General features: G+C 48.2%; 2 protein-coding genes across 6 annotated transcripts in view; one reads left to right on the top strand and one right to left on the bottom strand.

Annotated features, from left to right (window-relative positions):
- Positions 1-13334, bottom strand: part of INTS11 (integrator complex subunit 11) — a 27945-nt gene extending 14611 nt beyond the window's left edge. Inside the window, exons 1-8 of one of the 2 annotated variants that reach the window (XM_084821572.1) lie at positions 12957-13334; positions 10495-10644; positions 9693-9790; positions 8882-8955; positions 6139-6367; positions 5270-5368; positions 3923-3957; positions 2628-2766 (exon numbers count right to left, since the gene is read on the bottom strand). In XM_084821572.1, coding sequence (XP_084677698.1) covers positions 2628-2766; positions 3923-3957; positions 5270-5368; positions 6139-6367; positions 8882-8955; positions 9693-9790; positions 10495-10522 — 702 coding nt within the window. In that variant the 5' untranslated portion in view covers positions 10523-10644; positions 12957-13334. The remainder of the gene's footprint in view (positions 1-2627; positions 2767-3922; positions 3958-5269; positions 5369-6138; positions 6368-8881; positions 8956-9692; positions 9791-10494; positions 10645-12956) is intronic. The other variant, XM_084821571.1, reaches the window with a different exon arrangement.
- Positions 13127-23224, top strand: CPTP (ceramide-1-phosphate transfer protein). 4 transcript variants are annotated; one of them, XR_014786001.1, is made up of 4 exons: positions 13542-13748; positions 18461-18591; positions 19542-21256; positions 21372-23221. XR_014786001.1 is itself a non-coding variant. In XM_084821579.1 (3 exons), the coding sequence occupies exons 2-3, from the start codon at positions 18470-18472 to the stop codon at positions 20062-20064; spliced, it is 645 nt and encodes a 214-aa protein (XP_084677705.1). In that variant the 5' UTR covers positions 13127-13450; positions 18461-18469; the 3' UTR covers positions 20065-23224. The 4 variants fall into 4 exon arrangements, 3 of the variants coding, with proteins under 3 accessions (XP_084677705.1, XP_084677704.1, XP_084677706.1); XM_084821579.1 differs by lacking the exon at positions 13542-13748 and adding an exon at positions 13127-13450 and having other exon boundaries at positions 19542-23224; XM_084821578.1 differs by having other exon boundaries at positions 13462-13550; positions 19542-23224.

The following is a 23224-nucleotide window of genomic DNA, read 5'->3' as shown; positions in this document are numbered from 1 at the left end:
ACTGAAAGAACTGGGCATGTTTAGCCTTGAGAAGTGAAGCCTGAGGAGAGATAGGATAGCGCTCCTGAAGTACTTGAAAGGCTGTCACAGAGAGGGAGGCCAGGGTCTCTTCTCGATCATCCCAGAGTGCAGGACAAGGAATCATGGGCTCAAGTGACAGGAAGCCAGATTCCGGCTGAACTTCAGGACAAACTTCCTGACTGTTAGAGCAATACGACAATGAAACCCATGACCCAGGGAGGTGGTGGGCTCTCCCACACTGGAGGCATTCAAGACGAGGCTGGACAGCCACCTGTCAGGGATGCTCTGACTTGGATTCCTGCACTGAGCAGGGGGTTGGACCTGATTCTATGATTCTACCTGACTGTCAAGGTTGGTAGCCCAGGGGCAAATGCCTGCCTCCACACCCAAATAAACACCTTGATGTGTGCCTGAGTGATAACTTGATCAGATGGAGGAGCTAAGCCAGAGCAGTCAGGCCAAACTGGAGCTCCGTTAGCTCCTGATCCCTTACTGGCCTGGAAGATGTACTACTGTTTCTGGCCACCACTGGGGAGGTGGTGGGCTCTCCCACACTGGAGGCGTTCAAGACGAGGCTGGACAGCCACCCGTCAGGGATGCTTTGACTTGGATTCCTACACCGAGCAGGGGATTGGACTTGATGGTCTTATAGGCCCCTTCCAACCCTACGATTCTATGATTTGTACCCGGCCTTTCCACCAAAAAGAATAGTGTTCAAGGCAGCTAACAGTAATAAAACCAAGATTAAAATAAAATTTTAAAAATAATCCTAAAAACCATCAATCTAATGCAAATCAACCCAGGAGCTGCCGCTGGAACTCAATCTCCCTTCTGCCTGCCCTTCTTAAAGGATTTGACCAATTCATGGAGCGTGGCTCTATAAAGAGCTGTTCGTCATGAGAGCTGAAGCCCCCCAACCCCCCAAAAGCTCACTCCAAGGACAGGGGCAGTCACGTTCCTTCCATCCCCATTATGTGGCAGACCCCCCATGCCAGCATGACTTGTCCGAAGGGACGCAGTGGGTGCCTGGCGGTGTTGGCAAACCATGCACAGGGCTGCCACAGTTTGGCCAAAGGACAGACAGCGGCGTCATTCTCTTGCGCCCAAACCCAGCTCTGTCCACTACCTTGATGGTTTTCAAACAGCCTGCCTTTAGGAAAGCCTTTCTAGGTTGACTTTCCTTGCAAGAGAAGATGTGCTGAAGAGCCTGGGAGTATTCTAGGGTGCGCACTCACGTCACAAACGGCCAACCCCATTGGGTCCCACTATGCTGGCCAACCCCGGCAGCACGAAGCAAGAGCTTGCCCTAAAAAAAGCCCTATTATTATTATTAATTACATTTCTATACTGCCCAATAGCCAAAGCTCTGTGGGTAGTTTGCAAAGATTAAAAACAATAAATATTTGTAATGGCACGTGCATATATCTCATATGAGCCTGTGGTATATACACATTCATATATACACACACACACATACATTTATATACACATATATATACACACACACATATACTGTGTGTGTATATATATATATATACACACACATACACACACATATATATACATACATACACACACACACATATATATACATACACACACACACACATATATATATACACACATACACACATATATATATACACACATACACATACACATATATACACGTGTGTATATACACACACCTATATATATATAGTCATGTTATGCCTCTGTTTTTATGTTCAGTAGATCTAGAGTGAGATTGGGATGAATGACAGGAGGTGTGATGTATATGCATATGTGAGATGATTAGCTGAGTAATTGGGGGCAGGCGGTGAAATGGTGTGTGCTATATAAATAGGGTCCTGTGCTTGTGGAGTTCAGATGGGGAAAAGTTTAGATTGGAATAAGGCTTGAGGGGAGGGGGGGAGAGAGAGAGAGATGTTTCGATAGGGTCTGCGAAGAGGTAGATTGGGAAGAAATAAATTATGGAGAGAAAGTGACTAGGATTTGCCTGTATAGGACTAAAGTGGAAATTAAGTGTGCATGAGTGTGAGGGGATAGGTGTATATACAGAGAGGCTTGTAAAGTTACATAGGGCGGAATCCTATGCACGTTTAGGCAGAAAAAGGCCCACAACCCCCAGCATTCCCCAGCCAGCCCTGCTGGCTGGGGAATGCTGGGGGCTGTAGGCCTTTTTCTGCCTAAACCTGCATAGGATTGCGCCCTTATTTACTGTTTAACATGTTGATGCTGCAATGAATAAAGATGTCTTTATTTTATAAAACCCTACACCTACTTCTTGTGGCTACAAAAAGGGTAAAGGACTAAAGAGAATGATACAGGTCAGAATAAAAGCCAGTGTGTCCTCACATCTCACGAAGCAAAGGTGTTTGATCTGAGGCAACGGTCCTGATGGCAGCATTACTGTGTGGGGGGGAAGGCCTCACTGAAGGGGTATATTCTCACTGATAAATAGGCAGGAACGCCACACGGCACTGCTTGTCCGCTATTATGTTTGTCCGCTATTATGATCTCTTCACTGATGAAGCCTGGCCAAGCTGCCCAAGAACCCCAGGATGTCTCGGGGCACTCTAGAAAACCGCCACACTACAGCGTACCTTCCCTCCCCGCTCAATGGCTTCATGGACTTTCTTCAAGAAGTCCCTCTCTCTGCAGCGTTTGGAGTCCCGAATGGTCGTGGCGTAGGTGGACTCGGAGATGAGCAAGTCGGGACGGCATTTGTCAATCCAGGCCGCTCTAAAAAGGGCGCACACAGAACAAGGCCTTGTGTTTCAAGAGGTGCCCCCACCATAGGACTCACCAGGCGAAGAGCTCAAAACTATCTCCCACCTATCTTCTCCGAACAAACAAGCACCCTTTCGCCATAATTTGAGATCCGCAACATTCAGTATTTGATTATTACAATATGCAAAAGGCAATATGGCATGTTACGTAGTACAATAAGCAAACGCACAAGGAGTTTTGTTTTTGTTTTAGCCCTCGATTGTTCCTGATGGTTGACAGCTTAAGGGCACAATTCTATGGGGATGGTCATAAGCTCCTGAACCCGGGAGGCTTACGGCCGTCCAAAGCAGAACGGGAGGCACAGCAAAGGCGATCTTTGCCTCCATGATCCTCCCACTCTGGATGTTCACTAGACAGGTGTATTCTTTCACCCATCCAGCTGAGTCATGGGGGAGGGGGAGAGGAGGAGCCTAGGGAGGCCTGGGGATGCACCGCCCCATCCCTGCCCACCGGGGTGCCCCCTTTCCCTTATTATACATGTTTTATTATACAGGTTCAATCTTCAGAAGTACACTATGTATGTACAAAGAGAGGGCCTTCTCACTGAGGGAACCCTGACTTCGGAATGCCATCCCAAGGGAGGCATGCCTGGCCCCGACACCTTATTTCTGGGGGTGCTTCTCGATCAGGCATTTTAAACTAATGTATTTTCAGCTACTGAATAAATCAGTCCTCTTAATTTTATGTATTACCGTTTCATGCTTTCTACTGTTTTTAATTGTGGGGTAGCTTTCAAATTGTTTCTATACTGTACTGAGATCCCATTTGTTTATTTGGGGGGATGAAGGTACAAGTCACTAAATCCTTAAAATAAATAAGCGAGAAGAAGAACAAAAGAACAAATCCACCACCCCTGGGCTTCTTCACGTATTTATTCTTTAAAATCTACACCCTGCTTTTACTTATAAAATAACTCAAAGCAGCTTACAAAAACAGTAAGGGCACAACCCTATCCATGTCTGCACAGGTTGGCTGGGAGATGCTGGGAATTGCAGGACTTATTTCTGTGTAGACATGCATAGGAGTGCACCCTGAATTACATAAAGCACAATAAAGAAACAGTTCGAGTTTGTAAAATCAATGTCGTTCGTTAAAACTAAGCGCTTACCCTAAGTGCCGGTCCGGAGTCATGTTATAGTCACCCTAATGAATGGAAGAAAGAACAAACCAGAACTGCTTTCAATGCATCACAAGTTACTTATTTAATTTATGGAGAGTATTTCTGGATCGCCCCTGTGCTCAATGAGCGTTCGAGGCAAACTATAATAGTAAAAGAGGATGTGTGTTTGTCCTAGTGCCTAGGACACTAGTCCCTAGTGCCAAGGCCATGAAACCTAGACACCCAAAACTTGGCATGCAAGCTAAGAGGGCCCTAGGGGTGCGGATCTCAGGGTTATTTGGTTTTAAAAACACATTAATTAATGGTAATGGTTTTAAAGGTGTCTGTGTGTTTGAAGCCTGCAGTGCTATTGCCTGGCACTCAGGGGCAGTCTTCCCTAACCAGTGCATAGCTCTGCAGTCTATATAGGGATGTCACGGGAGTCCAGGAAGGAGGTGGAGCCCACTGGACTTCCCCCCCACTCGGCCTCCCGGACTCCAGTCCACAGTCTGCTTGCCCAACCATTTATGCCTCTAACCTTGTGTAAAAGGCCGCTTTACTGCCGCCATTTGCATAAATGGGGATTTACAAAAAAGGCCGAGACGCCATTTTTATGCAAAATGGTGGCTCGGCGAGGGATCAGATGGCCGCGCACCGCTCGCTGGGCACCTGTGGACCACCCAGCGGCTCGCCGCACGCAGCACAGACAGGAGTGAGTTCAGCCATCCCCAAGTCTATACAGTTTGAAGCCAAAAGAGATTAGCTAGGCAAGCAACAGTTATATACGCCTGTCTTGTGGTCCAGCCCCCCTCAGAAAAATGGCGTGGACAGACCCCTCCCTCAGGGGGCTATAGGGGTGCACCACAGCAGGGGTTTGCTCAGGGATCCCAGCGGGCTTGGCTTCACTCAGACAGGGCGGGCACTATGAGCGCAACCCTGGCAGCTGCGCACATTTGCTTGACAGCTTCGCTGTACCAAACAAAGGGCTATTCCAACACGTGCGAAGCCAGGTCCATTCACTAGTGTATCGGTAACATCAATAAAAAGAATAAACAAACTACAAAAGCCAAACAAGTTTTTCGGGCAATCAAACCAGGGATTAAAAACGAAAAACAGAAAGCGGCATTCACCATCAAAAGCCGGGCGGAACAAGGACGCTAAAGCAGAGGCTACCCTATCCGCCGTTGGGGAGTGAGCTACATGACCAGGGTGCTGCTGGGCAAACGTGATGAACACCCACCCACCTCACCTCTCCAGGAGGCGGGAGAAGTGACAGATGATGGACAGAAATGAATGGAGCACGTCTCGTTTAAAAGCAGCCATGCAGAGCCACAGAGACTCGGCCCAGGCACTTACAGTATAAACCACAGATTCGCAGCCGACTTTAATCTGGAACATGGCCGCTCCAAGGACGTGGCCTGCATAATAGGCCTTGATCTCCAGCTCATCATCCACCTGCAGCAAGGTGACAAAGCCAAAGACAACCTTTTAAGAAAAACCCAAACCCCTGTAATTCTCCAAGGTGGCTAATGCTATGCCCTCGTTGGAGAGATCCTCCTCCCCTTCCGAGGAGACAGAACTCCCTCAGTCAGATGAAGCCATGGAGCCACTTCTGTCAGGAGATATTGGGAGCAGGGGGCGCTCAGGGGAGAGGAGCACGGGGCTGCCTTTGCCAGAGGGGAGTTTTGCTTAAGAGGCAGAGGCTGAACATCCGCCTAGTCCCAGAGCTCTTGCGGGTGGGCGGAGCCAAAGGCAAAAGTGGTGGAGCCAGAATACAAAAACTGCCAGCCTGTTTTAGCTTAAAGCTCTTCCTTCCAATCACTACGCCGTAGGAGAGGCCCTACACATGCCTGCCCGAGAACTGAGATCTGTTGGAGGGGCCCTCCTCTGCGTCCCACCAGTACGAGACATACACTGTGGTGGGACGTGGGAGAGGGCCTTCTCTGCTGTGGCAGCCCGGTTGTGGAATGCCCTCTCCTTGGAGGCCCGAATGGCACAGACACTGGTCTCGTTTCAGTGCCAAGTTAAAACATGGCTTTTCACCACAGCCTTTGAGGGCTAATTGGATTCCTTGAGTTTGCACACTGTTTTAACAGGTTTATTGTTTTAGATTTTAAATAAATACATTCACGCACATGCACAAATTAAATTCCAATAACCCTGGGGAAGACTCCTGGTCAGCCTTCGACCCGGGGTCTGGAAGGGCCCCACCTTGGCCACCCTACCTGGACCGTCTGATGAAGATGCACAGCCACCACTTTCTTCATACAATCTTTAATCATCTGGGAGGTGAAGAAGTTGGTTTCCCCTTTCTTGTCCACAGTGATTTTCCTGAAGTCCTCCAGGAGGATGGGGCAGATGGCCTTGGTCGGGTGGGTCATGTAAATGGGCCCGTCGTAGCCGACCATCTCACTGAAGTACGGGAGGCCCCCACAGTGGTCCAAATGGAAATGACTGGGAGGGGCACAGCAAAACCAAAGACGGCTGTTTAAAAGCACTAGATACATCCACGGGAGGAGAGGCCTCATCAATGGATACATCCACGGGAGGAGAGGCCTCATCAATGGATACATCCGCGGGAGGAGAGGCCTCATCAATGGATACATCCACGGGAGGAGAGGCCTCATCAATGGATACATCCACGGGAGGAGAGGCCTCATCAATGGATACATCCGCGGGAGGAGAGGCCTCATCAATGGATACATCCGCGGGAGGAGAGGCCTCATCAATGGATACATCCACGGGAGGAGAGGCCTCATCAATGGATACATCCACGGGAGGAGAGGCCTCATCAATGGATACATCCACGGGAGGAGAGGCCTCATCAATGGATACATCCACGGGAGGAGAGGCCTCATCAATGGATACTTGCCACAATAACTGAATGGATCGTGCAGAAAAGGGCAACTAAAATGATCAAGGGGCTGGAGCATCTCCCCTGTGAGAGAAAGTTACAACAGCTGGGATTGTTTAGCTTGGAAAAAAGAAGGGTAAGGGGAGACAGGATAGAGTCTACGAAATTATGCATTGTGTGGAATGTGGATAGGGAGACATTTTTCTCCCTCTCTCAAGGTACTAGAACGCAGGGTCATCCTACGAAGCTGATTGGTGGGAGATACAGGACAGATAAAAGGAAGGGCTTCTTCACACAGCACATGGTTAAACTATGGAATTTGCTACCACAGGATGTAGTGGTGGCCACCCGTTTGGATGGCGTTAAAAGGGGGCTGGACAAATTCCTGGAGAAAAAGGCTATCAGTGGCTGCTAGTCCTGATGGCTATGTGCCACCTCCACTACCAGAGGCAGTGAGACTATGCACACCAGTTGCTGAGGAACATGGGCGGGAGGGTGCTGTTGCGCTCATGCCCTGCTTGTGGGTTCCCGGTCAACAGCTGGTTGGCCACTAGATGAACAGAATGCTGGACTAGAGGGACCCTGGGTCTGACCCAGCAGGGCTCTTCTTATGTTCCAACCTCCACACACAGAGGCAGTACTCCTCTGAGTGCCAGGAAGGCTGCAACCTCTATGCCCAGCTTATTAGCATCTCGGGGACATCCAAACAGCTGCATTTGAAAATGGGATGCACCAGATGAACCTTTAGTTTGATCCAACAAAGCCAATAATGCATTTATCAAAATGGTAGAAACCCCGGGGCGGGGGCTGGGGGCACTCATTTAAAGCCCTCAAGAAACCGGCACACTTTTAGCACGTCCAAAGACTGCGGCACTCAAGGCAGAGGTGACAAACAGCAAGCTTTGGATGTAAGTCTGACTGTGTACTTACAGTACAGACTTAAACCTGGTTTAATAATCACTCCCTCTGCCCTAAGAACTGCAATTCTGGGAGGGGGACTAGGAATCTCTCTGATGGAAAATTTCCAACACTCTCATTAAACTATAGCCCCCAGGATTCTTTGGGGGAACCTCCTGCAATTAAATCCATTTCAAACAGATACATGTTTGTAGTGTAGGTATGCTCCAAATGGCTTGCAACAGAACCAGCGAAGCAGGGTGCATAATTGATTAGTAACATCATGAATGAACAAAATACAAGTCAAATCGGGCAACTGGAATGGATGCAATACTAGTCAAATCTAGAACTAAAGTTGTAATTTACTTTTTTTCAGGTAAATATTCCTAGGAAGCACATACGTTTATGCTCATAACTCTGCTGACATCCTAAAATGTGTATATTAACATATGCCTTCAATTTCCTTCTTAAAATCTAAATTATGTAAGGGAAATATATACTACCGAGTTGTCACGTTTTATATACAAGCATTACAATAACAATCATTTTGAAGTAAAGTTTTGAGTATAACACTGAAACTGGGGGGGGGGGGGGACTTGTAGTCTATAACTCCCATGATCCTTCCCCATTCGTTATGCTGGCTAGGGCTGATGGGAGTTGTAGGCCAAAACTTCCAGAGGGCCACAAGTTGCCCATCCCAATTTAAACCATGTTAAGTGCACGTCATTGTTTTCTCTAATCAAGTATTTCAGCTTAACTGCTTTCGACTATTGGAAAAAACTGTTCATTTATACAGCACATAAAATTAACATGACATGCTTTAAAAAAAATCTGGTTACTAAATGAAAATCAAATGTTTAATCAGATCTCCCATCAACTGGGAAATCTTCCAGTCCAGAAATGTCCAGAAAATTTCCGAGTTCAACATTTTTGGCTGAAAACAACAGGAAAACTTGTAAATAAAGGGTGCTAGTCCAACGGAGGCATGTTGTTCTAGGAATACACACACACACACACACTCTCACAGAATGTCAGAGTGGTAGAATCACGGTTCTTAGCCTCCCTGGAAAATGGAGGGCAGTAAAACCATAACACATGCTTCAAGTAGCCAAATCTGCTCTACGGGAGGCCGCTCAGCTACCGCGTTCCATGTAAAGTCACTTAGCAGGTAGTCGAGTATAGTCACCTTTACCTGTCAGTAAGATAGGTGCACCCACCTGATGATTACACAGTCCAAGAAGTCAGTCAGCCTCCCATTCTGAGTGATGTATGAGAAGTCAGGAAAGCGCCTCTGCAAAACACAAGAGCAGGCTGTTGTGATGCTCTAGGCTCAGCTTTGCACTTGCTGGCCAGCTTGAGAGTTATGTTAGAATCTATGATCTACAGCAGAGGTGGGGAGCCTTTTTTTCTGACGAGGGCTGCAATTCTCCCGGGCTTAATCTGTCAGTGACCACAGCCAGCAGTCGGCATGGCCTGAGCTAAAGTGGGCAAGGCGTCATCCTTTTCCCTTCCACTTTGTTACTCCTCTCACTCCCCTTTCCTCTTCCCAACACCCCCTTCTCTCTCTGCCTCTCTCTCTCTTTTCCTCCCTACCCAGTGGGCTGTTCAGGGAGGGACAGACCCCTCTCACCGAAAGTCTAAACAGATCACTTGGAGAGGGCTTTCGAACCTAAGTCGAGAGCCACAGCTGACAAACTGTATGTCTGCACCTCCACCCTGCAAAGCAGGACAGCCTGCAAGATACCCTTTTGTTTAGATTCCTGAGGTAGTGCTGCCACAGGAGAGGGCCCACAGGAGCCCTCTGTGGGCAATATCCTGCCCGCGGGAGAGGGCAAGGTCATGGATTTGATATACGCGGAAGGATAAGTCTGCTCTGAAGCCTTCCCATTCTGACTCCAAGCTCAGTTCTCCACGGACACTTCGAAACAACACCGAGCTAAATCTGTCGCATAAACGTCTTCTCAAACAGACCACTGCCAGCCAAGCCAGAGCCTAGCTGCCCCATTCCTGCTGCCCCACCACACTCACATCATCATTATAACCCATATGCATCCCACAATCCAACATGACATTTTTCCCTGCGATAGACACGAGGATGCAGCTCCGGCCCACATCTTGGCCAGCTCCTGAAAAGACAGAGGCAAAAGACGTTAACTCAATCGCCTTAATAAAGGTGCCGCATGACCGCCGTCAGACTCATCAGTATGAGGCAGCCTTGTATTAAACAGCTCACCTGGTCACCAAAGGTGACCAGAAATTCCATGCAGGCGAGTCGGTGGGTTTTACAGAGGAGGTTTGCAGAGGTACAAAAACTCTTTAGGGGGGGAAAGCCCCTAAGGGGAGATCACTTAAAAAAAAAAAGGCTTAATGAAGACTGAGCATGCTCAGTAGCCACAGAATGCTGACTGACTGTTGGGGGGGCAGGGAGTGGGATGGAGAACCAGGGTGGGGAGGAGGAATGGAGTAGAGTGACTGGAATTCTGAACAGCAGCACTGCACGCTGCAACATTTTGTTGTGTTCCCTGCTTATCAAACTGACCAGTGTTAGAACATTAAGAGGAGACCTCCTGGATCAGACCAAAGGTCCATGTAGTCCAGTATCCAGTTCCCCCACAGTGTCCGACTGGATGCCCCAATGGGAAGCCCTCAGGAAAGCAACTAGCATTGAGAGGCCTGTTGTTTCTGATTTCAGACAACTGCCTCTGTCCGTATGCCCGCCTTTGTTAAGGAAGGAACTCTATGACTCAGTCAGGTGGCAAGAAAACCCCAAGCTCCAAGAACATGTCTTTTTCTGACATAAGAAACAGGTACCAATATTGCTGTACCTTACCCAATGGAGTGACTTTTATTTCAGGCATGTTTAAATAGCTAGGAAGCCTCGGAAGTTCAGCTGCCAGGGAGGCTGTTTCAGAGACCCCGTAAGGGTGTCCAGAAGACGTCGCACTTGAAGCCTTTCATCTGGAAGATGGCTCAAGGCGTCCTGAAGGGAGAGAAAAACAACAAAGAAGACTGAAGCGCACAAACAGGCACTTTTAAGACGAGCGAATCACGAGGTTTTAAAGTTTTGTGATAACGCTGTGTCCATGGGAGAACTGGGCGTTATTATTTTCATAGAATCAAAGACTTGGAAAGGACGTTGATGAGTATCTAGTCCCAGCCCCACGTTTCCCTGCAGCAACAGAGAACATCTTCTGCCTAACAGCCCTGCATATATTGGAAGACCACTGTCCCGTCTCCCCTCAATCTTCTCTCCTCCGGGCTAAACATTCCCAGTCTTTCAACCGTTCCTCAAAGGTCTTGGTTTCCAGAGCTCTACCATTCCGGTTGCATCTTAGTAGGCTACATACACCCTATACTATTACAATTGCCACCGAAATTAAAGCAATGCCTGGGCCAGAAATTCAGTGCATTCAGCTTGCTACAGACACAAGCGTCAACAGTTTCCTTGTGCTCCTGGAGCCTCCCCCTTTCTTTTCTCTGAGATTAGTGCCAAAGTAAACTGGCCAGTTTTTAACGTGCCACACAAGACATTTTGCTGTTTCTGCTGCAAGAGATTAACAAGGCCCCCTCTCTGGAAACTGTTAACAGTCCATAGTATTTATTTCCAGAGGGGTCACCATAATAAGTCTGTTGCAGCAAAACATCTCGCTGCACCTTAAAGACGAACAAATTTATTATGGAATTAAGCTTTCATGGTGCAGAGTCTAGTTCATCGGATTCATCTGAAGAAGCAGACTAGTCCTCAAAGACATAACAACTGTGTTAGTCTTTAAGACGCCGCAAGACTCTTTGGAGCCGGCGCAGTGGTTAACGCAGCCTTGCATTTAAGTATCAGCCAGGTAGCCATAGGCAACAAAGAAGTACATGCAGGCAAGTGAGCGGGCTAGTGGAGGAGGGATGGAGTATTTCTCTGCATCCAGCATAGAAATGCAGCAGGTTGTTGCAGAAGGAACAGAGCCTTCCGTCCTTCCTCTGCCAGCCCCCAGCAGGCTAATAAACATTTTGGCTGCCTGGTAATTTCTGTGGGCTTATTTACAAAGCTGGGTTAGGGAATCAGATTAAGACTGGGGAGATCTGGGTTCAAATCCACACTAGGACGTGAAGCTCGCTGGGCGTCCTCAAGCCAGTAACCCCTTTGGCCCAACGTCCCTCGCAGGGCTGTTGCGAGGAGAACCTTGCGCGCTACCTTGAGCTCCTTGGGTGGGAAAAGCAGGATATAAACGTGCCAAATAAACTGCCTTCCACAGGGGCAAGCCCCGTGTATGTCTACTCAGAAGTAAGGCAAGTGCATCTTTAAATCAGCCTGCCCAATCTGCCATGTCGTTGTCCCCCCCCCCCAAAAATGTCAGCTCTCATGATCTCTACCCCAATCTGGCATGCCCAACCAGGTGCGCGGGGCTACAACCCCCATCATCCCCATCCCACCCCGCACACCCAAGACTGTGAGACTACAACTCCCATCATCCCTACCCCATCTGGTACACTGAAGATGCGCTGGGCTACAACCCCCATCATCCCGGTCCCACCTCCCACGCCCAAGACTGTGAGACTACAACTCCCATCATCTCTACCCCATCTGGTACGCCGAAGATGCGCGGGGCTACAACCCCCATCATCCCGGTCCCACCTCCCACGCCCAAGACCGTGAGACTACAACTCCCATCATCCCTACCCCATCTGATGCGCCGAAGATGTGCGGGGCTACAACCCCCATCATCCCCGTCCCACCTCCCACGCCCAAGACCGTGAGACTACAACTCCCATCATCCCTGCCCCATCCGATGCGCCGAAGATTCGTGGGGCTACAACCCCCATCATCCCCGTCCCACCTCCCACGCCCAAGACCGTGAGACTACAACTCCCATCATCCCTGCCCCATCTGGTACGCCGAAGATGTGCGGGGCTACAACCCCCATCATCCCCGTCCCACCTCCCACGCCCAAGACCGTGAGACTACAACTCCCATCATCCCTGCCCCATCCGATGCGCCGAAGATTCGTGGGGCTACAACCCCCATCATCCCCGTCCCACCTCCCACGCCCAAGACCGTGAGACTACAACTCCCATCATCCCTGCCCCATCTGGTACGCCGAAGATGCGCGGGGCTACAACTCCCGCTGCACCTTCTGAGGATGATGGGAGTTGCAGTCCCACGCCCCACAGGGGCATGCCCGACTGGAGTGGGAATGATGGGGGCTGTAGCCCCACCCCGCTCGGGGGCGCGCCCCGAGCACGCCCCTGCCCGTCTCCACGGCAACGCGGGCCCCGCCCCGGGCGCCCCGCGCCGCTCACCCGGCTCGCTGCGCCACCCGCCCGACGCCGCCCGGGCGGCCCACGCATGCGCGGAACCGGGATAGAGATAAGGCGCAGAGTGACACAAGGCGGGCGCATCTGGGGAAACCGGAAGGCCGTGCCGCTCCTCAGCTCTCGCTGCCTGAAACCCTCCCGCCCCTCTGCACCTGCAGTCAGCGAGCTCGCGCAGAACGAAGCCGTCCGTCTCCAAGGCGCCGCGAATCCGCGTCGCGAGGTGGGGCGGGGAAACACAGGCCCGGCTTGGCCCGGAAGCGCCCGTAGGGGGACGGCTGCGCCTTCTTTGCCGCCTCCACCCTCCTTTCCTCCTGGCCTTCGCGCCGCGGCCCCTCGGGCGCCTGCGTGCTCGCCGCCCAGCCTGCCCCGCCTCTCAAGCGCGCGGGCGCTCCGCCCCTCGGCGCCGGCGAGGAAGCCGCCGGCCTCTGGGCCGCCATTGGCTGCCGCGGCCACGGAGCGCCCGCGCGCGAGGGGCGAAGGCAAGGCGGCGATTGGCCGAAGGGGCCAGGGAGGCGGGGGCGGCGCGCGCGGGCCGGGCGCGGCGCGGCGCTCATCGGCGCCCGCGGGGGGCGGGGCGAGGTGAGGTGCAGCGCGGAAGCGGCAAGCGGGCGGGGGCGGCGCTGGCTGGACCGGCGGCGGGACCGGCGCCTGCGTCTGCCGGCGGCGCGGGGGAGCTCCGCGGAGGCACGTCGATCAGCGGGCTCGTCGCGACCCCGCGGGCCACAGCACGCCGCCCCGTCCCGTCCCGTCCCGCGCCCTCTCCCGCAGCGTGCTCCGGTCCGTATCCATCGCGGCGGCGATGCCATCCAGCCCCCTCCTCCTCTCGCCTTCAGTCTTTCCCAGCATCAGGGTCTTTTCCAGGGAGTTTTCTCTTCGCATTAGGTGGCCAAAATATGTGAGCTTCAGCTTCAGCATCTGTCCTTCCAAGGAGCACTCAGGGTTGATTTCCTTTAGGGTGGACTGATTTGACCTCCTTGCAGTCCAGGGGACTCGTAAGAGTCTTCTCCAGCACCACAGTTCGAAAGCATCGATTCTTCGGCGCTCAGCCTTCCTTATAGTCCAGCTCTCACAGCCATACATTACTACTGGGGAAACCATAGCTTTGATTAGACGGACCTTTGTCGGCAAGGTGATGTCTCTGCTTCTTACTACGCTGTCCAGGTTGGCCATAGCTTTCCTCCCAAGGAGCAAGCGTCTTTTTGTTTCATGGCTACAGTCACCGTCTGCAGTGATCTTGGAGCCCAAGAAAGTAAAATCTGTCACTGCTTCCATTTCTCCCCCTTCCATATGCCAGGAAGTGATGGGGCCAGATGCCACGATCTTCGTTTTTTTAATGTTGAGTTTCAAACCAGCTTTTGCACTCTCCTCTTTCACCCTCAACAAGAGGCTCTTGAGATCCTCTTCGCTTTCTGCCATTAGGGTGGTATCGTCTGCATATCGGAGGTTGTTGATAATTCTCCCGGCAATCTTAATTCCGACCTCTGATTCATCCAACCCGGCGTTTCTCATGATGTACTCTGCATATAAGTTAAATAAGCAGGGTGACAATATGCAGCCTTGTCGTACTCCTTTCCCAATTTTGAACCAGTCGGTTGTTCCATGTCCAGTTCTTACTGTTGCTTCTTGACCCTCGTACAGATTTCTCAGGAGACAGGTAAGGTGGTCTGGTACTCCCATCTCTTTCAGCTTCAGCATCTGTGTGCTCAGGGTTGATTTCCTTTAGGATGGACTGATTTGACCTTGCATTCCAGGGGATGCGTAAGAGTCTTCTCCAGCACCACAGTTCGAAGGCATCGATTCTTCTGGTACTCCCATCACTTTAAGAATTTGCCACAGTTTGTTGTGATCCACACAATCAAAGGCTTTAGCGTAGTCAATGAAGCAGAAATAGACTTTTTCTGGAATTCTCTTGCTTTCTCCATGATCCAGCGAACGTTGGCAATTTGATCTCTAGTTCCTCTGCCTCTTCTAAACCCAGCTTGGACTTCCGGTAGTTCTCGGTTCGCATACTGCTGAAGCCTAGCTTGTAGGATTTTGAGCATCACCTTGCTGGCATGTGAAATGAGCGCAATTGTGCGGTAGTTTGAACACTCTTTGGTGTTGCCCTTCTTTGGAATTGGAATGTAAACTGATCTTTTCCAGTCTTGCGGCCATTGCTGAGTGTTCCAAATTTGTTGGCATATTGAGTGCAGCACTTTAACAGCATCATCTTTTAGGATTTTAAATAGCTCGGCTGGAATACTGTCATCTCCGCTAGCTTTGTTGTTACTAATGCTTCCTAAGGCCCACTTGACTTCACCCTCTAGGACGTCTGGCTCAAGTTCAGTGACCGCACTATCATGGCTATCAGGGACATTCAGATCTTTCCTGTATAGTTCTTCTGTGTATTCTTGCCACCTCTTCTTAATCTCATCTGCTTCTGTTAGATCCCTGCCTTCTTTGTCCTTTATCATGCCCGTCTTTGCACAAAACGTTCCCTTGAGATCTCCAATTTTCTTGAAAAGATCTCTAGTCTTTCCCATTCTGTTGTTTTCCTCGATTTCTTTGCATTGTTCATTTAAGAAGGCCTTCTTGTCTCTCCTTTCTATTCTCTGGAACTCTGCATTCAGTTGGATATATCTTCCCCTTTCTCCCTTGCTTTTTGCTTCCCTTCTTTCCTCAGCTACTTGTAAAGCCTCATCAGACAGCCACTTGGCTTTCTTGCATTTCTTTTTTGGGATGGATTGAGTTGCTGCCTCCTGAACAATGTTACAGACCTCCGTCCATAGTTCCTCAGGCGCTCTGTCTATCAGGTCTAATCCCTGAAATCTATTCCTCACCTCCGCTGTATATTCAAAAGGGATATGATTTAGGTCATACCTGAACGGTTTAGTGGTTTTCCCTACGTTCTTCAATTTAAGCCGAAATTTTGCAACACGAAGCTCATGATCTGAGCCACAATCAGCTCCAGGTCTTGTTTTTACTGACTGTATGGAGCTTCTCCATCTTTGGCTGCAAAGGACATAATCAATCTGATTTCGATATTGACCATCTGGTGATGTCCATGTGTAGAGTCGCCTCTTGTGCTGTTGGAAAAGAGTGTTTGCTATGATCAGCGTGTTCTCTTGGCAAAACTCTATTAGCCTTTGTCCTGCTTCATTTTGTACACCAAGGCCATGCCTGCCTGTTATCCCGGTGATTTCTTGACTTCCTACTTTAGCATTCCAATCCCCTATGATGAAGAGGACATCTTTTTTTGGTGTTAGTTCTAGAAGGTGTTGTAGGTCTTCACAGAACTGATCGACCTCAGCTTCTTCGGCCTCAGTGGTTGGGGCATAGACTTGAATTACTGTGATGTTGAATGGTTTGACTTGGATTCGTACTGAGATCATTCTATCGTTTTTAAGATTGTACCCCAGTACTGCTTTTCCCACCCTTTTGTTGACTATGAGTGCTACTCCATTTCTTCTAAGGGATTCTTGCCCACAGTAGTAGATATGATGGTCACCTGAATTAAATTCGCCCATGCCTGTCCATGTTAGTTCGCTGATTCCCAAGATGTCGATGTTCAGTCTTGCCATCTCATGTTTGACCACCTCCAGCTTACCTTGATTCATTGATCTGACATTCCAGGTTCCTAAACAATATTGTTCTTTACAGCATCGGACTTTCTTTTCACCACCAGACACATCCACAGCTGAGTGTCCTTTCGGCTTTGGCCCAGCCGCTTCACTCTTTCTGGCGCTACTTGGAAATACCCTCTGCTCTTCCCCAGTAGTATATTGGACACCTTCCGACCTGAGGGGCTCATCTTCCGGCGTCATCTCTTTTAGCCTTGTGATCCGCTCCATGGGGTTTTCTTGGCAAGAATACTGGAGTGGGTTGCCATTTCCTTCTCCAGTGGACCACATTTTGTCAGAACTCTCTGCCATGACCTGTCCGTCTTGGGTGGCCCCGCACGGCATAGCTTATGGCTTCACTGAGTTACGCAAGCCCCTTCGCCACAACAAAGCAGTGATCCATGAAGGGGTTATTAATTGGCAGCAATTATAAATTATCAATAATGATAATGACAATACTTCTATATACATTTATTGAGTATCAGTAGTGGTAATTAGTTATTATTTTCAATAATAATACTTGTATGTGCATTTAGTAGTAGTGATTTGCTGTTATTATTATGACTTTTATATACATGTATTAATTAGCAGCAATTATTAATTATCAATAATGGTAATAAAAATACTTCTATATACATTTATCAAGTATCAGTAGTAGTAATTATTATTTTCAATAATACTTGTATATGCATTTAGTAGTAGTGATTTGCTGTTATTATTATGACTTTTATATACATGTATTAATTAGCAGCAATTATTAATTATCAATAATGGTAATAAAAATACTTCTGTATACATTTATCACGTATCAGAAGTGTAATTAGTTATTTTCAGTAATACTTGTATATACATTTAGTAGTAGTGATTTGTTGTTAAGACTTTTATATAGATTTATTAATGAGTAGCAATTATTAATTATCAATAATGATAATACATGTATATACATTTAGTAGTAATTTGTTGTTAATAAGACTTTTGTATAAATGTATTAATTAGTGGTAGTAATTAGTTATCAATAATGATAACAACAATACTTTTATATACATTTATGGATTAGTAGCAATTGTTAATAATACCTTTTCTATGCATGTATATAGTAGTACTTTATTAGTAATTATCAACATCAGTAATAATAGAAATGTAATAAATAATCTTCACACAAAGAGGACAGAAGGGGAGAGTGACTTGCATAACATTTGGATACTCTAACTTATGAGGGTAGATGCAGATTTAGAAAGAAGGACCCTGATTTAAATGGAAATATCAGGCATCTCCCCAAAGTGCGGAGGACTGCGACCAGCTCGGTCTGTGGCTGTTCAGGTGCTCACCGCTGGTGGTATCTTCAGCCTGGTCTGCTCTCCCATCTTGGGGTTCTTTATCCTACGAACAGACTTGGACTATACAGCCCTTGAAACAGAGGATGCTTTCAAAGAGAGGACTGTTTTCTAACAGCCCTTCAACGGGGGCCTGTCCTCTGTAGAGAAGGACACATGGCCACCCTAGTCACCATTGCCTTTTAAAAGAATGTGATGATCATGTGTTGCTAATGTAACGTTAGATTGCATTTTATTCTTTTAAATATTTGTATCGTACTTTATATTTGGAACTGTTCTATGGCATTTTAGTTTTTTCAGTGTTTGTAATCCACCCAGAGAACATTAGTTACTGGGCTGATTAGAAATGTACTAAATCCATCAATAAACATTCTCCGTTATTGTCACAGTCGAGGGCCGGTAGTCAGGCAGAATGGCGGGACAGAAACGTTTTAAAAGCAATAACCATCAATTAAAAATAGCCCAATAGTCTGGTATAAAGTAGCATTGTGGTGTTCCTTTGGTTATTTATAATTTAAAAGCAGAGCTGCCCGTTGAGTCTTGGTGTCTGTTTCAGAGCTTCACCATGGCTAACGGGGACGATGGAAACGGCCTGAGGGAAGTGCTGGTCACGTTCAAGAGCTGTCTGGATGACAAGCAGGAAGTCCTCATGGATCCTTACTTAACAGGGTGGAAAGGACTTGTGAGGTAAGGCTGTGAGAAGCCCAAGTTAGGGATGTGAGCAATTTATGCTTAGATGTCCCACTGAGTTCTGCATCTGGGGCGGACGGAGGGGGGGATGTCAGCTGTGACAAGAAAGCATTTAAGTGTGCAGTCCTACGCATGTTTAGACAGAAAAAAGTCCTACAGCTCCCAGCATGCCCCAGCCAGCATGGGCAATGATCGTGCAGACTGGGGATGATAGCGTTCCTTGTTCGTTTGTTAATATATTACATTTCTACGCCATGGAATAGCTGAAGATCTCTGGGCAATTCCCAAAAATTATTTATTTGATTTGTAGCCCACCTTTCTACCAAAAATGGCACTCAGGGTGGCTTACAATCACTGATAAAACAACAATAAGCAAACACAATTAAGACCATAAAATAGAACACGATAAAAGCATAATATGAAAACCTTTAAAAGTTTAAAACTGAATGCGATCACCTGTAATTTGTATCTTGTTTCTCACTGTACATTTCCTTGTAATATATATATATATATATATATATATATATATATATATATATATAGCTGGTTGGCCACTGAGCGAACAGAATGCTGGACTAGATGGACCCTTGGTCTGATCCAGCAGGGCTCTTAGTTCTTTTGGAAGCTGTAGTCCTAAAAGGCGACTCCATACCGAAAAAGGCTCAATCCTATCCTTGTTTAGACAGAAAAAGTCCTACAGTTCCCAGCATGGTGAGAGTTGTAGGACTTTTTCCTGTCTAAACATGCATAGGATTGCGCACTAAATGTTTATTTTATCTTCATATTCCAGTATTAGGACAGAGAAGAAACACATGGGGGTAAAATATGTGGGGTTTCCTTACGCCAGGACTATTCATCCAGCCAGCCCCACGTTGTCTGTGCTCTCTGGCTTTTCCCCCCTATCCCCTTGTAACTATAATGTCCCTTCTTTTTTTAAAAAAATACAGGTTTCTGAATACCATGGGCGCCATCTTTTCCTTTATTTCCAAAGACGCGGTGGCCAAAATCCAGATCATGGAAGACTTCCGGAGCAGCGAGCAGAAGGAGAATTACGTCACCCTTCAGTCCATGGTGGATTACGAGTTGGCCAACAGCCTGGTGGATTTGAAGCAGCCCAGTGACCACCCGGCCTCAGGCTGCCGAACGATTCTGCGCCTGCACCGAGCCCTCCGCTGGCTGCAGCTGTTCCTGGAGGGTTTGCAGACCAGCAATGCCGGCTCCAAGACATCCGTGCTCTGCACGGACTCCTACAATGCCTCGTTGGCCAATTACCACCCTTGGATCATCCGCAAGGCCGCCACCGTGGCCTTCTACACCTTGCCCACTCGGGACGCCTTCCTGGAGAACATGAAAGTGGGCACCAGCGAGGAGGCGGTGGCGATGCTGGGAGAGGCTTTGCCCAGCATCGGCAAGGTCTACGAAATTACGCAAGCTCTGTACGCCCAGCACAACCTCCTCGACCTCCTGTGACGGAGCGGATCCCCAATCAGTGTTTTGCGGGCGACGGCAAGCACAAGCGCACATATCCGTACTGATGCCTGTGTACGTCCAGAGCAACTTGTCGGCACGAAAATCCAGCACACTCTCGCATGAATCAGGTTTCCAATAGCGGCGAGCTCCAAGCTTGCAACGTAAACCATCTCTCCAAAGTAAAACCATCCCCATGCTTCCGGGTGAACGTAGGAATAGGCCGTTACGTTGGGTAGAATCCAGCTAAAGTCCTATGTAGAGTAGACCCACCCATTGAAAGGAATGGGACTTTAGTCATGACTGAGTTCAGTCCCATTCATTTCAATGGGTCTTTTTAAAGTAAGGCTTCAGTTAGATTCTGCCCATTATTTCAGCCCTTCATCTTCCCTATGTCGCCCTATCCTGGGACAGAACTGGTCCCGGTTCTTCTATGGCAGGAGTGGGCCAGTTGTAGCCCTCCAGATGTTTTGGCCTACAACTCCCATCAGGCCTAGCCAGCATAGCCAGTGGTGAGGAATCATGGGAGTTGAAGGCCAATACATCTGGAGGTCCGTAAGTTGCCTACCTCTGTTCTACGGCATGATTCTTAAGGCCATCATCTGCCCGTAAACAATCAGTGGACTTCTCAGGGTAGGGATGGGCTCCACCTTTGGCTGCAGAGTCAGTCAATCAAACCTGGCCTGTTTAATCATGGGGCAACCAGGCATCTTCTTCAAATCAAATTCAGCTTTAAAGAGAAAGGAGAATCTGATGGTGAACTATGCAGCCTTGTTTTAGTGACTATGTGAAAATTGGGGAGAATTGGGGGGCGGGGATACCTGGTTAGTAGCATTATCCATCCACCTGCTGGGGGGATCTCTTAGGGCAGGGATAGGCAACAGGTAAGCCACAGGTGCCCCCCCGCCATTTTTGTGCCCCCTGCCACTCCGCACGCACTTTGTTTCCTTGCTAAATCGGCACAATTTTTGCTGCTGCAAATTCGGCAGGGACAGGGGGCAGGGGCAGTCAGTCTGGCCCCCAGAGCTTTCCCACTTTGTCGCAGGGGTTGAGCCTTCCCTTCCACAGACAATCACACACTGGGGCATGGCGCAGCTAGGAGAGCACCCTGCCTTTGCCATGAACACAAGGCCCTTCTGGGCCTAGCGTAGTCGTAATATCTAGCCTCCTGTGCAGTCTCCTTCCACTGAGAGCAGCCTCCCCCAACCTGCTTCCCCCCAGATCTGTTGGACTAGAGCTCCCAGCATGCCCCAGCTAGCCATGCTGGGAGCTGTAGTCCAACCCATCTGGAGGGAAGCAGGTTGGGGGAGGCTTGACTAGGAGCCTGTGGACCAGGGAAGGAGAGAGGCCACTCACTGCATTTCTCTTTGTGGCACAGAAGGGACTTCTTTGGTCGGTGAGCAGCCAGGTGTGTTTCTCTGCATGCAGTGGAGGGCCAGAAGGCTCATGAAAATCCAAACAGGGATCCCCTTCCATGCATGCAGGAGGGGTTAGAACGGACCCGGTCCTCTGTTACAGGCAGGGAATTGGCAATCAACTTTTGAGTTTGCTGGAAGCTTGAGCAATCCCTCTGTCTTGTATGACTGAAGGCAGCTAACAGCCAATTAACAATGAAGACCAGTGAGGGAACATGAATGAAGACAGACAAGTTTTGATTACGTGGCAACCCGTTAAACAGGAAGATGTTCAGGCTACAAGCCTCCACAGGCTTCCTTCGGGTTAAGCTTAAGTGAACAGAGAGAGCCTGGCTTCTGAGTGAACATAGGACTGGGCTGTTTCATTATTTCAGCCCTTCTTCTTTCCGATATCCTGTCTCTTTTTTTCCTCCTCCCGCTTCAGTTTTTTTCCCTCAGTCCACAGTTGGGCAAGACTTTTAGTTGGACCAACCAAAATGCTACAAAAGCGTGCAAGTTTTTGAGTTCTCCAGAACTCTTCATCAGTGCTGAGTGGTACAAAAAGCAGAGGATGGGAGAAAAAACATCCCAAAACTTGGCCTGATGTTTTAGCCATGAGGTCTACAGAATAGATAGGCCAGTCTCAAAATGGAGATTTGCAGTCTGAATGAATCAGTCAGCGCTAGGTGTTACAGGTATCGGGGTAACACCTATTTTTTTAAAAAAAAATTAAAATATTTCCTGGCCATCTTTCATGGAAAAAGCCTCCCAAGGCAGCTTACTGCAATAAAATACATAAAAACAGTTAAAATATTAAAAGCGATAAAAACAAATACAGTAAAATAGCAATAAAAACAACAATAAAGGCCAACAATAAAAGCAGAAATAGAAACAACAGCAATCATACCTACACTGACTAGTTCATTCAGGCTGCAAATCTCCATTTTGAGACTGACTAAATGGCAGACCTCATGGCCACAACACCTGTCCAAATCTTTGGACTTGGCTGTTTCTCCCCCCTTTTCAATCTACCTAGCCAGGTGAAGAGTTCTGGAAAACTTGAGCCCTTGCACATTTTTGTGTAATTACCATCGATCCTAATAAAGGTGTTGCCCAACCGTGGATTTTGGATTTTTCCCCTTATGGACCAGCACAGCTATGTTTTGTTTTTTCTGGCCTTCAGCTCTCCTTCACCTAGCTGTTACCCACAGACGTCCACCTCCCCTTGACTTCCCCTTCACTCACCTCACGTTCCATAACCTTACAACCGTTAAGTCTTAAAAATGGAACAGCCCGTACAATTGCTACTTCCTAAATGAGAGAAGTGACTGATTTTGTTTTGCTGTTTAAAAGGCTTTAAGTATTCATTTAGAAAAGCTTTTAAAAAAACACATTTTTAAAAATCACTGCGACCTTTCAATCGCATGCGGTCGTTGGCCAAAACTTTGGAACGAAGACAATCTAGGAAATTTTACTTGGTGTTTTTTCTGAAGGGGGGGTCTTTTGATTCACAATGTGCTGTCTTGCTAAGATTCCTTTCCAGATGCAAATGGCTTAAACACATCAGTTATCCACGGTGTTTTTGTGTTATCTGCCTCTCATAATTCAGTTTAAACTATCAGTGCCTTTGCTGGATGGGGTGAGGGTGGGCGGTTTAAAGTATTTGCACTATAGTACTATAGATTGGATGCGCGGACTGTGATTTTGTATATATTTTCGTCTCTCTTGCGTTGCTTGGATTGAAATAAACGTTATCTGTACTGCGCATT

Source organism: Heloderma suspectum, chromosome 15 (genome assembly GCF_057233095.1).
Source record: "Heloderma suspectum isolate Gila_16-S chromosome 15, 16-S_ref, whole genome shotgun sequence".
In the NCBI taxonomy this organism is placed as follows: Eukaryota; Metazoa; Chordata; class Lepidosauria; order Squamata; family Helodermatidae; genus Heloderma; species Heloderma suspectum.
This window is presented reverse-complemented; position numbering and strand designations above follow the sequence as displayed.